We start from the raw sequence: 15,000 nt of genomic DNA on the forward strand, positions 1-15,000 counted from the left end.
CACGGTCTGGACCGGAACCTGACGTGATCACGGTCTGGACCGGAACCTGACGTGATCACGGTCTGGACCGGAACCTGACGTGATCACGTCAGTTGAAGTTTGATTCAGACTCTGACCTCGTCGTGTCTGTTTGTCTCTAAATATACAAACCATGAAGATGAGTCAGTTTGTCTGCACACATGTTGACACACACACACACAGACACACACACACACACACACACACACACACACACGCACACACACACACACACTCTGAACCCTTTGATGTCATCAGCAGCAGAGTTTAACACACACACACACACACACACACACACACACACATACATTCATTTCCACATTCAGGACAATGTTGGTGCATGATGTAAGCAGGCTGAAACACACACACACACACACACACACACTCTGTGATGGAGCTGTCCTCCTCCTCCTGCTCCTTCTCCTCTTCCTCCTCCTCCTCGTCTCGGAGAACAAAGGAGGCTGTAATCAGAGAGGAAGTGATGCGAGCGGCTCCATGTGACCATGTGAGTTTACAACACACACGTCATGTGACCAAATACACCACGACTCCTGAAAGTCCAGATTCAACTGAACCAACAGAACCGGTTTAAAACCTGTTCATGTGCAGCCAAACTTCACTGTGCAGGCTGGGAGGCCCGTCAGGAGGACCAGAACCTGACGTGATCACGGTCTGGACCGGAACCTGACGTGATCACGGTCTGGACCGGAACCTGACGTGATCACGGTCTGGACCGGAACCTGACGTGATCACGTCTGTTGAAGTTTGATTCAGACTCTGACCTCGTCGTGTCTGTTTGTCTCTAAATATACAAACCATGAAGATGAGTCAGTTTGTCTGCACACATGTTGACACACACACACACAGACACACACACACACACACACACACACACACAGAGGTCACTGACCTCATCTTGGTTACAGTCGCCGTCTAATTCGTCTCAACACGACTCCTGGACAGTCAGATCGTCTCTGTGATTAAATTGACACCTAATCGCTCTGCTGTGTGTGTGTGTGTGTGTGTGTGTGTGGGTGTGTGTGTGTGTGTGTGTGTGTGTGTGTTGCAGTGGGGGATGGTTCAGTCTGATTAAAGGCTGATATTTAGGTCAGTGTGTGTGTGTGTGTTAATCTTGTGATGTGTGTGTTTGGATGTGCTGGAATGTGTTTCCAGGTCTCTTGTCCTCTCATGTGGCGGTCTTGGTTCTGACCTCAGTGCGGTCTGGGTCGGTTCTGAAGGAGTTAACGGCGTGGTGGACTCTTCCTCTTCCTGCCGCTCACACAGTCGCTCTCTCTCTCTTCCACACCTGCTGCCGTCGTGTCTCTGAGGGTCGTTTCAGTCCGAAGCCTCGCCGCCTCTCGCTGCCAGCAGCTCCGATGTCTCAGCCGTCCGGAGCGCTGCGGGGCGACGGAGGAGGAGGTGGAGGATGGCGCTCCCTTCACCTCCCGTGGCCTCGGCCTCGATGAACAGCTGGGAGCGCCTCACACAAGGCTCGCTGTGTCCGCGAGGTGGGAATGAAGCTGAGCTGTCAGGACGCCAGGATTAACCAATGATACGGGGCGAGGGGACGTGATGATCCGGTTACAGTCCAACACGCCGGCATCGTCCTTTCAGTGTCATACGTGTGGAAACACACAGAGCTCATTAGATCTTCTCGTGTCATCGGCCAATCACAACGCTACGACTACGTTTCCCATCAGCCTCTCTGCTCCTCCTGCCTTTAACGTCCCATGATGCCTCAGTGAACTCTGAAGCTCCATGTGTGGTCGTAACGCTTTGTGTTCCCGTTATGTTCATGTTACGTTAGTAAACGTTCTGCTGTCTTTGTCTCAACGTCCTTGAATCAGAGAGAATCAGGCCTGGAAAGTCCTTAAGAAGTCCTTGAATTTGATGTTTAAGAAAATCCTCAGTCAGACGTGTACGTTCAATTATTTAAATCAAATAATGAATAAAATAAAACTTGAATCCTTAATATCACATCTTTTATTTTGAAAAATAAACTGACAGAAACAGGGTGTGTGTGTGTGTGTGTTTAACATAGATCAGGTGTGTGTGCGTGCCGTTACCTGTCCGACAGGTTTAATTAACGGACACACACACACACACACACAGCTGTCATGACGTTTTAAATTTAAAGAAGCTTTATTGTCCCGAAGTCTTTGAACACACCACACAGACAGAGCAGCTTTATTATCTGTATATATGAAAACAGTTCAGGCGTCTGTAGGTTTGTTTTTATTTTTATTTCTGACACAAATGCATTTATTTAACTTAATGAATGCAAACGAACGAGCTGACGACGTTAACGAGACAGAAAGTTTCATCACGAAGCGTCGCTTTAAAAGACGTGTGACGTGGAGCACAGAGAGCAGCTGATGTGGTTTAAAATATTTCAACTTTAGTAAACCGTGTTTGACTCTGCGACTCGGAGGCGAGCGGTTAAAGTCTGATGACACGCTCCTGATGGACAGGACGGATCAGAACATCGCGGACACGTGATGCAGTTTATATGATAGACGTGTGTGAAGGTCGAAGGCTGAGATAATATGATGTCACATGTGACTGATGAGGAGGCCTGCTCTGATTTGTCACAGTCACACACACACACACACACACACACACACACACACACACACACACTGCCCTCAGGGGACGAACAGCCACGCTCCACCCATGGTGTGTGTGTGTGTGTGTGTGTGTGTGTGTGTGTGTGTGTGTGTGTGTGTGTGTGTGTGTTGCAGATTGGTTTCATGGTGTAACAAAGACCAGTCTCAGATCAGTCTCAGAGACCCTCCAACATGAAACCAGCTTCTCTTTGTGTTGATCTGTGACTCGCTTCGTTTACATTCTGTCTGAATGATTCATAAAATAAAAATAATTTAGACTTTATAAAACTGTCGAGATAAAGTTTTGGTCCTGTCTTGGTTTGGTCATGGTCTCATCTTGTCTTGGTCTTGTCTTGGTCTGGTCTTGGTCTGGTCTCGGTCTTGGTCTTGGTCTTGGTCTGGTCTCGGTCTGGTCTCGGTCTTGGTCTGGTCTTGGTCTGGTCTGGTCTTGTCTTGGTCTGGTCTCGGTCTGGTCTTGTCTTGGTCTGGTCTTGGTCTTGTCTTGGTCTGGTCTTGGTCTTGTCTTGGTCTGGTCTTGGTCTTGGTCTGGTCTGGTCTTGGTCTTGGTCTTGGTCTGGTCTCGGTCTGGTCTTGGTCTGGTCTCGGTCTGGTCTCGGTCTTGGTCTGGTCTGGTCTTGTCTTGGTCTGGTCTCGGTCTTGGTCTTGGTCTTGTCTTGGTCTGGTCTGGTCTTGGTCTGGTCTTGGTCTTGTCTTAGTCTTGTCTTAGTCTTCTCTTGGTCTGGTCTGGTCTTGGTCTGGTCTTGGTCTTGTCTCGGTCTGGTCTTGGTCTGGTCTTGGTCTTGGTCTGGTCTTGGTCTGGTCTTGGTCTCTGTCTGGTCTGGTCTTGGTCTTGGTCTGGTCTGGTCTTGGTCTTGGTCTTGGTCTGGTCTGGTCTTGACGCCGTCAGACATCTGGTCTGTTGTCGTCTTGTTTCTGCTTCCAGACAAACTGTTGAGCTGATTTTCAGTCAGAGGACGTTGGTGCTGAGCAGCTCTTCTTCTTCTTCATGTCCGTCGTGTGTTTCATGCCTTGAACAAACACCACAGAAGAAGAAGCTGGCGCTGACCCGATGAAAGCGTGTCGACACTCGGCGATAAACAAACCACATGTGAGCTCTGTTTACGAGCGTTGGTGGGCTCGCGGTCAGCGCCAAGACAAACAGAGTCCAGGAATGCAGCTCAGTCAGCGTTTCCACTGAGGGAGAGAGCGCCTGATGGGCCGAGCAGCACCGGTCCAGTCCAGGACCTAGACTAGACTTGAAGTGAAGTCACCTTTAAGAAGCCAGAACCAGAACCAGGTTTTTGTTTTTAAGTCTCAACAGACTTGACGCTGTAGAGCTTGAACAAAGAGTTGATGTAACGCCGACGATTGTTTTGTTTGAGTTAATTTCCATAACAGAGGAAACTCTGACGTTCAACGACTTCCCGGTCCTCAACAGAACTTTAACGGGCCTCCAGAACACGGCACGCTAACAGGAAGTGAAGAGCTGAACCTTTGTTTGTTTCCTGTATTTGCATATGACATATCATCTCCAACTGCCGCTCTGTCGAGCCGTTCAAACCTGTTACACCGACACTTTGTCATGGAGTCACATTCCTGAGCTGACAAACCGTCTCCATGACGACAGAGGACGTTTAACGAGCTCAGGTAGACTTCAGAAACATCACACCTCCGTCAGACACCATCATGTTGGACGTAGGTCTTCCTGTTAATCCGTCAGCTCAGGATCAGTAATCCATGACCGGCACGTTCATGGTTCACTCTGTGACCAGCCCAAAAAGAAGCTTTAGGGTGGGCACCACACATGCAGAGCATGAAGAAGCTGAACTGATCTGACGTGTTTTTAACGTGACGTTCTCGATTATTCGACGTAAACACAGCGTGCAGCGATCTGAAGTGAGCTCCTCCCGTGTTTGGACGTCGAGGCGTGTCCGTCTGAGGCGAGGCGCGTTGTTACAGAGTGTTTGTAGTCAGAACCAGTTTCAGGACGTCAAGTCTCCGTGACTCACCGTAAGACTCAGGATTCCTGTTGTGGTTCTAAAGGTGTTTGAATTCCCAGCATGCCTCAGGACACGTCATGATGTCAGCTGTTTTAGTCCACACAAACGTTAAACATCTCAGTCTGCGGGGACGTCACGGAGACTACGTCCAGGTTTTAGACAGTCTGCGGGGACGTCACGGAGACTACGTCCAGGTTTTAGACAGTCTGCGGGGACGTCACGGAGACTACGTCCAGGTTTTAGACAGTCTGCGGGGACGTCACGGAGACTACGTCCAGGTTTTAGACAGTCTGCGGGGACGTCACGGAGACTACGTCCAGGTTTTAGACAGTCTGCGGGGACGTCACGGAGACTACGTCCAGGTTTTAGACAGTCTGCGGGGACGTCACGGAGACTACGTCCAGGTTTTAGACAGTCTGCGGGGACGTCACGGAGACTACGTCCAGGTTTTAGACAGTCTGCGGGGACGTCACGGAGACTACGTCCAGGTTTTAGACAGTCTGTGGGGACGTCACAGAGACTACGTCCAGGTTTTAGACAGTCTGCGGGGATGTCACGGAGACTACGTCCAGGTTTTAGACAGTCTGTGGGGACGTCACAGAGACTACGTCCAGGTTTTAGACAGTCTGCGGGGATGTCACGGAGACTACGTCCAGGTTTTAGACAGTCTGTGGGGACGTCACAGAGACTACGTCCAGGTTTTAGACAGTCTGCGGGGATGTCACGGAGACTACGTCCAGGTTTTAGACAGTCTGTGGGGACGTCACAGAGACTACGTCCAGGTTTTAGACAGTCTGCGGGACGTCACGTTCATTCACAAACACTGCTGCTGTGACATCACTCCGCCTTGTCATCTCTTCCTGTCCTCCACAAACTCATAAACACAGTCGTGTGTGTGTGTGTGTGTGTGTGTGTGTGTGTGTGTGTGTGTTCACCAGCTGATGGATTGATTGACTTCAGGTGTTCCCAGCTGTTTTTTCTTACCCACAATCCTCTCTGAAGCTCATCCGGACTTTCCCTCCGTGTGCTGACTCCACACATTTTCTTGTGCAGTCGTCAGCAGCAAACTAAACATTAGTCCATGACATCACAGAGTTATTTCTCAGGTGTACACACACACCTGTCCACACCTGTGTTATAATGCTCCTGAACATCTCAGCAGTGAGAAGACGTCTTTAAACGAACAGATACATCTCTGTTCATATTTTAATTGGATTGTTAATTGATCAGTTTGATGATCGTCACCTCGCGCCGCGGCCCCTCCGGTGGTTCCCCTGCCCGTCAGTCGTGGGTCGTACTGGGAACCATCAGAGGGGAACTGGAGGGCCCCGAAAAACAGGAAGCAGCTGGATCAACATCCTGCCTGGCAGAGGAGGGGAGGGGTCGCACCGACACAGGCCGGCGTTTGTAAAAAACCTCAACAAAGCGCCCCTGTGTGTCGGCCGGCCAATAGGGAAGCTTCTTTCTGGATTCTTTCCAGACAGATACCAACCATGGCACTAATAATAGTCCAGACCACCACAGTGTGGGCTTTTACTATGAAAGGATGAGCCGCTACTTCCTGATTCACGCCGTATCGTAGCAACATCTGGAGGAAAACACAACAACAACAGAGTGTTTTCAGTCGTGTAGAGACGTGATGCTTGTTTTCACACTTTAATTTTATGATGTATAGTTTGTTTTTTATATTTTTTATTCTTAAGTTGTCTATTGTCACTGTGTGTAATGCTGCTGCTGCTGCTGCTCTGTAATTTCCCAGCTTGGGATAAATTCTATCTATCCATCCATCCTCAGTCTTCTCTCTGTATTTTAGGTGGTTTCAGGTTGCCTATTAAGAGGTTCTAGTGTTCGTTGAGGAGGTTCTAGCGGTCATTGAACCTCCTCAACGAGGTTCTAGTGTTAGTTGAGGAGGTTCTAGCGTTAGTTGAGGAGGTTCTAGTGTTAGTTGAGGAGGTTCTAGACGTCGTTGAGGAGGTTCTAGCGTTCATTCAGGAGGTTCTAACCACAGATTTATTCACGCTACATGCTCCCTGCATGAACATGAGCAGACTCATCATTTAACTGTTTTCATTCATATTGTTGTTGTATTCATGATATCAGAGAGTCCTTTGTGTACCATCAGTCGATTACCACATTAGTTTAAAGCATAAAAAAATTTCAGCTTCACCAAATTATCTTTTTTTTCTCTCAAATCTGTTGATTGAATCAAATTTAAAAAACAATAAAGGTTTGATGTATGTATTAGGAAACATTGTGGAACAGTCTGGGCACCCCTGAAGTAGAATAATGAGAAGTCTGACGGTGAAGTTGTATTTTTGTGGTAAAGTGTGTCAGTCCGGCTCAGTGAGGTCAGATTTTAGGTCAGCAGGTCATTGAATGAACAGAAGCACTGAAGTGTGTGAAGACAATCACATCGCATCAGACATGAGCTGCTGTTAATAATCCATCAGTTTAAATCTTAAAATAATGTGTTCTGATATTTTTTAAGACGTGATGATAAAATATGTCTTCACGCTCTTGGTGCTCTCTCTCTCTGAGTGTACAGGCCGACACAGATTGCTGCTGGTGAATAAGTAAAAAGAGGCTGAAGGCTCTTAGTGGACCACTGGCCTACTTAACACGAGAGACCGCCGCGGTTAATGTACGTGATGCTGCAGTGTGAGGGCTCACGATCCACATAAAGTGGTTCTACGGGTCCTTCAGGGGGTTGTGGTGGATGTTTAGTAGGTTTCAGAAGTCCTTTAGGTGGTTCAGGGGGTCACTGTGGAGGTTCTAGTGGTTATTGAAGATATTACCATCTTCTCAGGATATTCTAGGGGGTTTTAAGTCGTCTGTTAAGAGGTTCTAGTGGTCGTTGAGAATACATTTGAAAAAATTTGGATGCTCCATCCCTCAAAAACATCTTAAATTGTCGATAAATGATGTTATCTGTTATTCTCAGGGCTCTGTGTCCACAATGTCCAATATTTATTTATAGTTTTGTCCTCGATACCAAAAAATCCAGTGAAACATGAACCAGAGTTCAGTTCCGGTTAAAAAAAGACGATGGTCATGATCAAATATCTGAATGAATCCTGAAGACGAGGCCTCTCTGATAACACCGACACTGTACAGTAACACACAAGTAGATATCTGAATCTGAACTAAGAGACAGGAAACACTGTGTGTGTGTGTGTGTGTGTGTGTGTGTGTGTGTGTGTGTGTGGGAGGATCATCAGTTTGCCTCCACATTTCCCACGACCCCTCAGCCTCAACGCCTCCGCCCTGGATCAACGCGATCAGTCGACCTTCAATGCACTTCAAACAAACAAAGTGTTTGGTCAGAGACGATAATCAATTTAACGTGGAGATTATTTTAGTGTAGGACTGAAAACCTGAAGATCTCTGGGACACAACGTCTTCACTCGTTTGTCTCGATAGATCTCGGAACGTTGGGCATCAGATCTTTAATCGTTCCTCTAATCTCGATTTGTTCACAGTCAAATCTGGACTAGTGAAAACATTCGTCGTTAGATTTCTGATATTTTCCTGAAGTCTCCTCGGTGTCCTCTTCGTCCCGTGTCCAGTCTGTTGACGTCCTGTTATCCTGTTCAGTCCGCCGTCTCTCATCTGTCAGCTGTAATGAGACTCTTCGTCCTCCTGTCTGGGTCTGCTAACGGTCTCCTCGTTATCGGGCGGCGGTTCGAGGTGCAGCCCGCCGTGACCTCGGACTCAAACTTGTGAGGTCGTTTGGTCGAGCACATGACGTGCTGTTGCTAGGCAACCGGCAACCAAAATGGATGACCAAAAAAAAAAAAAAAAGTTTTGACATTTGATAGCCTTCCCACAGGTCCTTGAAATCCTTAAATCAAGGCCTTGGATGTTTTTGAAAATAGGTCCACGTGGACGTGGGTCATTATGTCCTGTTAGGTCCTTGAATTTGAGGGAAATGGGTCAGGAAAGACCTTGAAAAGACCTTGAATTTCACTGACTGACTGTTTCTCTCTTCCAGATGCGTTCGTGAACAGTCAGGAGTGGACGCTGAGTCGGACGGTACCAGAACTGAAAGTGGTGAGTCCAGACAAACATCAGACTGAACGGGGCGGGAAATAAAGTCCACTCCATCTTCATCTCACACTGATCCCTCTTTCCCAGGGCATTGTGGGTAACCTGGCCAGCGGTAAGTCGGCGTTGGTCCACAGGTACCTGACGGGAACGTACGTCCAGGAAGAGTCGCCTGAAGGTACGGACGCTCTTCTTCTTCTTCTTCTTCATCTCTGTCTTTGTTCGATCGGTGGGGCCGGACCTGTTTCAGTCTGAACTCATTAATCCAGATTAAAACTTCACACTGAGGTCGGATTAAAATCCCAGCAGACAAAATAAAACGTCTTCATCGATGACACACCGCCGCCGTACAAAGAGTTCAGTTTGATGTTTAAAGTCTAAAATAATGTTTGACCGATCAACAGTCAGATGGTTGACTTCCTCTGACAGCAATCTTCAAAATAAAGGCACCTAAACTGAATTAGCATGAAGCCTGGAGGCAGTGATTTTAGGGTGGAGCTCTGTGCTCTGCGCCTCCATCACTCGTCACAAAGTGGATTATCTTTAAAAACCTTCAGCTCGACTCGAGGCAGCGACTTTATGAAACTTTAACGAGCTGCTGGATCTGCGAACAAATAAAGAGCAAACGCTGGCTTCCTCCTCACGCGACAGATTCCTCATCCAATATTAAAGCCGGCCTCGTGCAGTACAGCAGCTCCTCAGGCAAAGACCCACTTCCACTACAAACCCCCACGTCCCTTTAATATTTCACTACCAGAGCTTTTTACTCCTGCGGAGGCTGCAGGAGCTTCTTCACGGATCAGAACAGAGCAGATTTTTCACTTGAAGCAGCTCCTGCATCTTCCGAGTTTATTCAGGTCTAACCCGTCGTCGTGGAGCTGCAGCTGATTAACCTTCCTGAGCTCTCTGCATGTCTAAAGTTCTCAGTTTGTCGCGTTGGGACGCACCCCGAGTCCACAGACCAGGTTTAGCAGATCAGAGGAGTTGAAGTCGGTCACAGATTCTCTGATTTATTCAGAGACGGAGTAAAAACAGTCTGTGGTGTCGGGGAATCCCCGGAGCCGATCGTCCCCGAGGTGTGCTCTCAGAAAACTGAAAGTGACGTACGTGATTTTCTGTGTCGGCCCGCCGAGTGCCCGGCGCTCTGTTTCCACCGCTCGGCCTTAATTACAGCGCCGCTCTGCCAACAGCAACACGACACGGCGCTCCGAGCAGCTCCACATACCGTGTCTGAGGCCGGCCCCCCTGCCAAAGCTTTCATCTCATTACTCGGCACCGCCGCCCGTCCGTCCAGGAAGTGGCGACTCAGCTCCAATTAAATAAAAACAGGCTTTGATATCGTTGCATAATGGAGGAATAAAAGGCCTCCGGGCGCAGAGCAGCGAGGGAAGCTGATGTGTTGTTTTCACATTCCTGAGTCTAAAAATACGAGCGGCCTCCATTCTCATGGACATCGATTGGGAGCGGAGCTGGTGGCGACCGCAGCGCCACAAAACCACGAACCAGAGCTATTCTTACCGACCAGAACTATTCTGAGGCTGCAGACTGGAGCCGGAGCTGCACACGCTCACATCAGGTCCTGTTAATGAGCTCAGAGACGTTCAGAGACTTTTAGGGACACTCAGAGACGTTCAGAGACGTTCAGAGACACTCAGAGACGTTCAGAGACACTCAGAGACGTTCAGAGACACTCAGAGACGTTCAGAGACTTTCAGAGACACTCAGAGACACTCAGAGACGTTCAGAGACTTTTAGAGACACTCAGAGACTCTGAGACGCTTCAGAGACGCTCAGAGACTTTTAGAGACACTCAGAGACGTTCAGAGACACTCAGAGACTCTGAGACACTTCAGAGACGCTCAGAGACTTTTAGAGACACTCAGAGACAATTCAGAGACGCTCAGAGACGCTCAGAGACAATTCAGACACGCTCAGAGACAATTCAGAGACGCTCAGAGACGCTTCAGAGACCTTCAGAGACACTTCAGAGACAATTCAGAGACGCTCAGAGATGCTCAGAGACCTTTAGAGACATTCAGAGACACTTAGAGACGTTCAGAGACACTCAGAGACAATTCAGAGACGCTCAGAGACGCTTCAGAGACCTTCAGAGACCTTCAGAGACGCTTCAGAGACACTTAGAGACACTTAGAGACATTCAGAGACGCTCAGAGATGCTCAGAGACCTTTAGAGACATTCAGAGACACTTGGAGACATTCAGAGACGCTCAGAGCGTAAATCAGAGTAAACAAAGACAGTCGATCAATAAAATCCCAATATGATAAAACGTGTTGATGAAGCGTTTGTTAAAGGTTCGATGGTGATGTTTGTGTTTTGTGCTGCTGGTGCGTTCAGGTGCATTAAACAAACACACCAACACGTGTTGATGATTCAGTGTGAAGTCAGACAGGCGTTTGATTCTTGAACAGGTCCAGCTGACCAGCTGGGTGGAGCTGACCAGCTGGGTGGAGCTGCTGCTTCTACTGCTGCTGATGCTGCATCTGAGGCTCAGTCCTCCAATCAGAACTGTCTCTGTCTGTCTCTCTGCCTGTCTGTCTCTCTCTCTCTCTGTCTCTCTCTCTCTGTCTCTCTGCCTGTCTGTCTCTCTGCCTGTCTGTCTCTGGTGTTGATCTGTCTGTCTCTCTGCCTGTCTCTCTCTCTGCCTGTCTGTCTCTGGTGTTGATCTCTCGGTGCTGGTCTAACTGCATGTTTTAACTTTGGCTGCATCTTTTCTGTTTTTTCTTCCTCGGCTCTTTAATCCAGCTGACGTGGACGCAGGTAACTATCCTCTCTCTTCTTCTGCCTCTCCTCCTCATGCATCCACCCGTCCATCCGTCCACCCGTCCATCCGTCCACCCGTCCGTCCTCCACCTGTGTGATTCAGACAGCAGTGTGTTGAGATCAGCTCGAGTTCAGCGTGACCCTCTCAGCGTTTGTTAAAGTCTTTCTACTGTTGATGAAACGCTTCGTTAAATTCATGTGAACAGAAATATGATGTAACAGGGTGGGAACCACACATGCAGATCAGCACGTTAACGTCACGTGTTTTTAACGTGACGTGAACCCTGACGACAGCAGGTTGCGTGTTGCAGTCTGCACCTGATGAAACCGAAGAGAAGTGAAGCGTGAATGAACGGCGGCGGCGAGCTAAACGCGGATCTGAGAGGTCGCTGAACTCGACGCTGTGACTCATCATGCAGCTTTATTTAGCTCTTCCTCATCTTCATCTGTTTACACACACACACACACACACACACACACACACACACACACACACTGTATATAAACAAACTGACAGGCGCTCGCTGACTCAGCGTGACCGACACCATCTGCTTTACTGCAGCAACACGACATGGTGTCCGTCCACGTGAAGCAGCAGCAGCTCGTCTTCTCTGATTCACGTGATGATCTTTGTGTAATTAATTGATGAAATAATAACGACTTTGTGACTGATGATTAATGAAGCTGATTCATTAGTTTGTAGCTCTGTGACATCAAACGTCTGGTTATTTTTAAAAGCTTCAAATGATTCGATCAGTTTTTCTGTCGATGTATCAGGACGCTTCGTGTTTTTAACAGCCTCGTTTACGATAACGAGCTCACACAGTCTGTGAAGATTAGCAGACGAAACGCCCCGACTCAGGACTCTCAAAATATGAACAGACAGAGTGGGAACCACACATGTAGAGCAGTGAAATTCAAACAACGGCAGCAGAGTCCAATTTAAACCTCGCCGTGTGTGTGTGTGCGTGTGTGTGTGCGTGTGTGTGTGTGCGTGTGTGTGTGTGTGTGTGTGTGTGTGTGTGTGCGTGTGCGTGTGTGTGTGTCGGCCTCTTCCCGCCCTCGCTGTGGCCACATAAACATCCACCATATCATTACCCGGCTCTCCCTCCCTCGGTTGTAGTGCTGATCTCCACACAGCGAGCTGCAGCTCCGTCAGCTCTCTCAGACTCTTCAGACTCGTCCACGCCGTTCACAGATCAGCTGATCCCGATGAGACGACCCAAAATAACGCCTGACTCCATTTTTAGCTGCAGACTTCCTGTAAATTCTCAGGAAGAGACTTTTGTTCCCACAGAGACACAAAGACAGACGACAGACGCTCTGAGACAGAGTCCACCTGAACGTCACCACGGTGATTACATATTATATAGTCGCTGAGGTCAGAGGTCACATCCAGAGCTGCTTGACCTTCGAGTCGTGGGAAAGAATCCGAGTCAGGAGTTCATCCATGGACCCGAGTTTAACCTCCAAGTGTTCTCACACGGGAACAAACTTCCCAGACTCTAAGCTGGATGAACACTCACAGAACATTACTACAACGTTATTCAAACCAAAATAATCTGCAGAGGACGTCCTCAAACTTTAAACATGAGGCTTCATAAGCCACGCCCCTTCAAGTGGTCATTGGTTAGCTGTTTGTTCTCATTTAGCGTCGATCATCTCACCTGATCAATCGATCAGTTAATCACTCATCCTGCATCGATCGGCTTCACCTTCTTCTTCTGTGGTGTCTGACGGCTGCTGCTGTTTCCTGCAGGCGGTCGCTTCAAGAAGGAGATCGTGGTCGACGGTCAGAGTCACCTGCTGCTCATCAGGGACGAAGGAGGCCCGCCGGAGGCCCAGGTGAGTGCTGCACCTGTACAGAGCCGACACACACCTGACACAGAGCTGACACAGAGCTGACACACACCTGACACACACCTGACACTGAGCTGACACACACCTGACACAGAGCCGACACACACCTGACACTGAGCTGACACAGAGCTGACACAGAGCTGACACAGAGCTGACACAGAGCCGACACAGAGCCGACACAGAGCCGACACACACCCGACACACACCTGACACACACCTGACACAGAGCCGACACAGAGCCGACACACACCTGACACACACCTGACACACACCTGACACAGAGCTGACACACACCCGACACACACCCGACACACACCTGACACAGAGCCGACACACACCTGACACAGAGCTGTGTGTGTGTGTGTGTTAATAAAGTTGTGTGTGTGTGTGTGTTAATAAAGTTGTGTATATGTTAATAAAGTTGTGTGTGTGTGTGTTAATAAAGTTGTGTGTGTGTGTGTGTGTGTGTTAATAAAGTTGTGTGTGTGTTAATAAAGTTGTGTATATGTTGATAAAGGTGTGTGTGTGTGTTAATAAAGTTGTGTGTGTGTGTGTGTTAATAAAGTTGTGTGTGTGTGTGTGTGTTAATAAAGTTGTGTATATGTTGATAAAGTTGTGTGTGTGTTAATAAAGTTGTGTGTGTGTGTTAATAAAGTTGTGTATATGTTGATAAAGTTGTGTGTGTGTTAATAAAGTTGTGTGTGTGTGTGTCTCTCAGTTTGCGCTGTGGGTGGACGCCGTCATCTTCGTCTTCAGTCTGGAGGACGAGATCAGCTTCCAGACCGTCTATCACTACTTCAGCCGCCTCGCCAACTACAGGAACACGGCTGACCTGCCGCTGGTGCTGGTCGGCACGCAAGGTCCGACACACACACACACACACACACACACACACACACACACACACTCTCCTCTCTCGACAAAGCTCTCCTGAGTCGATGCTGCCACCCAGTGGCCTCTTCCTGTCATTACAGTCACAGCTCATTATATTCTTAATTATTTAAATTCTTTTCACCGTGTCGTCCACGTTCATATTTCCTGCACAAAGGAACACGGTACGAACACGAGAAGTGTGTATGATGGAGCTTTTTGTAGTCCATCATCTGGACTTTGTAGTTTTACAGGTGTTTAGGAAAAGTGTTTAGGAAAGGACACAGGAGGTCGTATTTGTTGGACCGTGGCCTCTGTTCTGGTTCCTGGCGGTGGATGGATCAGTGGTGGATCAGCGTCCAGGTCCTGACTGGATCTGATTCCTTTAGTCAGAAACCTGCGTCACACAGCACAGGACCAACATCTGTGAACTGAGTTTGACCAGCAGAGGGCGCCGGCGTATCACCTGCAGCCTGCAGGCTCTTCTTCTCCTTCTGTCCTGTAGTAAAGTTAGATGTTTGTCTTCTCTGTGCCGTCTCTCTTCAGACGCCATCAGCTCGGCGAACCCCAGGGTGATCGACGACAGCCGGGCCAGGAAACTGTCCAACGACCTCAAACGCTGCACCTACTACGAGACCTGCGCCACCTACGGGCTGAACGTGGAGCGGGTCTTCCAGGACGGTGAGTGACCGCCTGACCTCCTCGCTCCTCTGGGGAAGGTGACATTCCCTCTTAATCAGTCAATTAAGATTTAAATGGAGCCGCTCGGCTCTTTAACTCAGACCGAACAGCAATTAAGTTTTATCATAACGAGGGGAGG

At 48.5% G+C, this 15,000-nt stretch overlaps 1 protein-coding gene across 5 annotated transcripts in view; it reads left to right on the forward strand.

The window, feature by feature from the left end:
• Positions 1-15,000, forward strand: part of agap1 (ArfGAP with GTPase domain, ankyrin repeat and PH domain 1) — a 102,386-nt gene that overhangs the window by 22,781 nt on the left and 64,605 nt on the right. For 3 of the 5 annotated variants that reach the window (XM_027291420.1, XM_027291417.1, XM_027291418.1), the window contains exons 2-7: positions 8,616-8,674; positions 8,759-8,846; positions 11,433-11,447; positions 13,210-13,295; positions 14,029-14,170; positions 14,727-14,861. In XM_027291420.1, coding sequence (XP_027147221.1) covers positions 8,616-8,674; positions 8,759-8,846; positions 11,433-11,447; positions 13,210-13,295; positions 14,029-14,170; positions 14,727-14,861 — 525 coding nt within the window. The remainder of the gene's footprint in view (positions 1-8,615; positions 8,675-8,758; positions 8,847-11,432; positions 11,448-13,209; positions 13,296-14,028; positions 14,171-14,726; positions 14,862-15,000) is intronic. The other 2 variants (XM_027291421.1, XM_027291419.1) reach the window with 1 other exon arrangement.

Source organism: Larimichthys crocea, chromosome XIX (assembly GCF_000972845.2).
Source record: "Larimichthys crocea isolate SSNF chromosome XIX, L_crocea_2.0, whole genome shotgun sequence".
Taxonomy (NCBI): Eukaryota; Metazoa; Chordata; class Actinopteri; family Sciaenidae; genus Larimichthys; species Larimichthys crocea.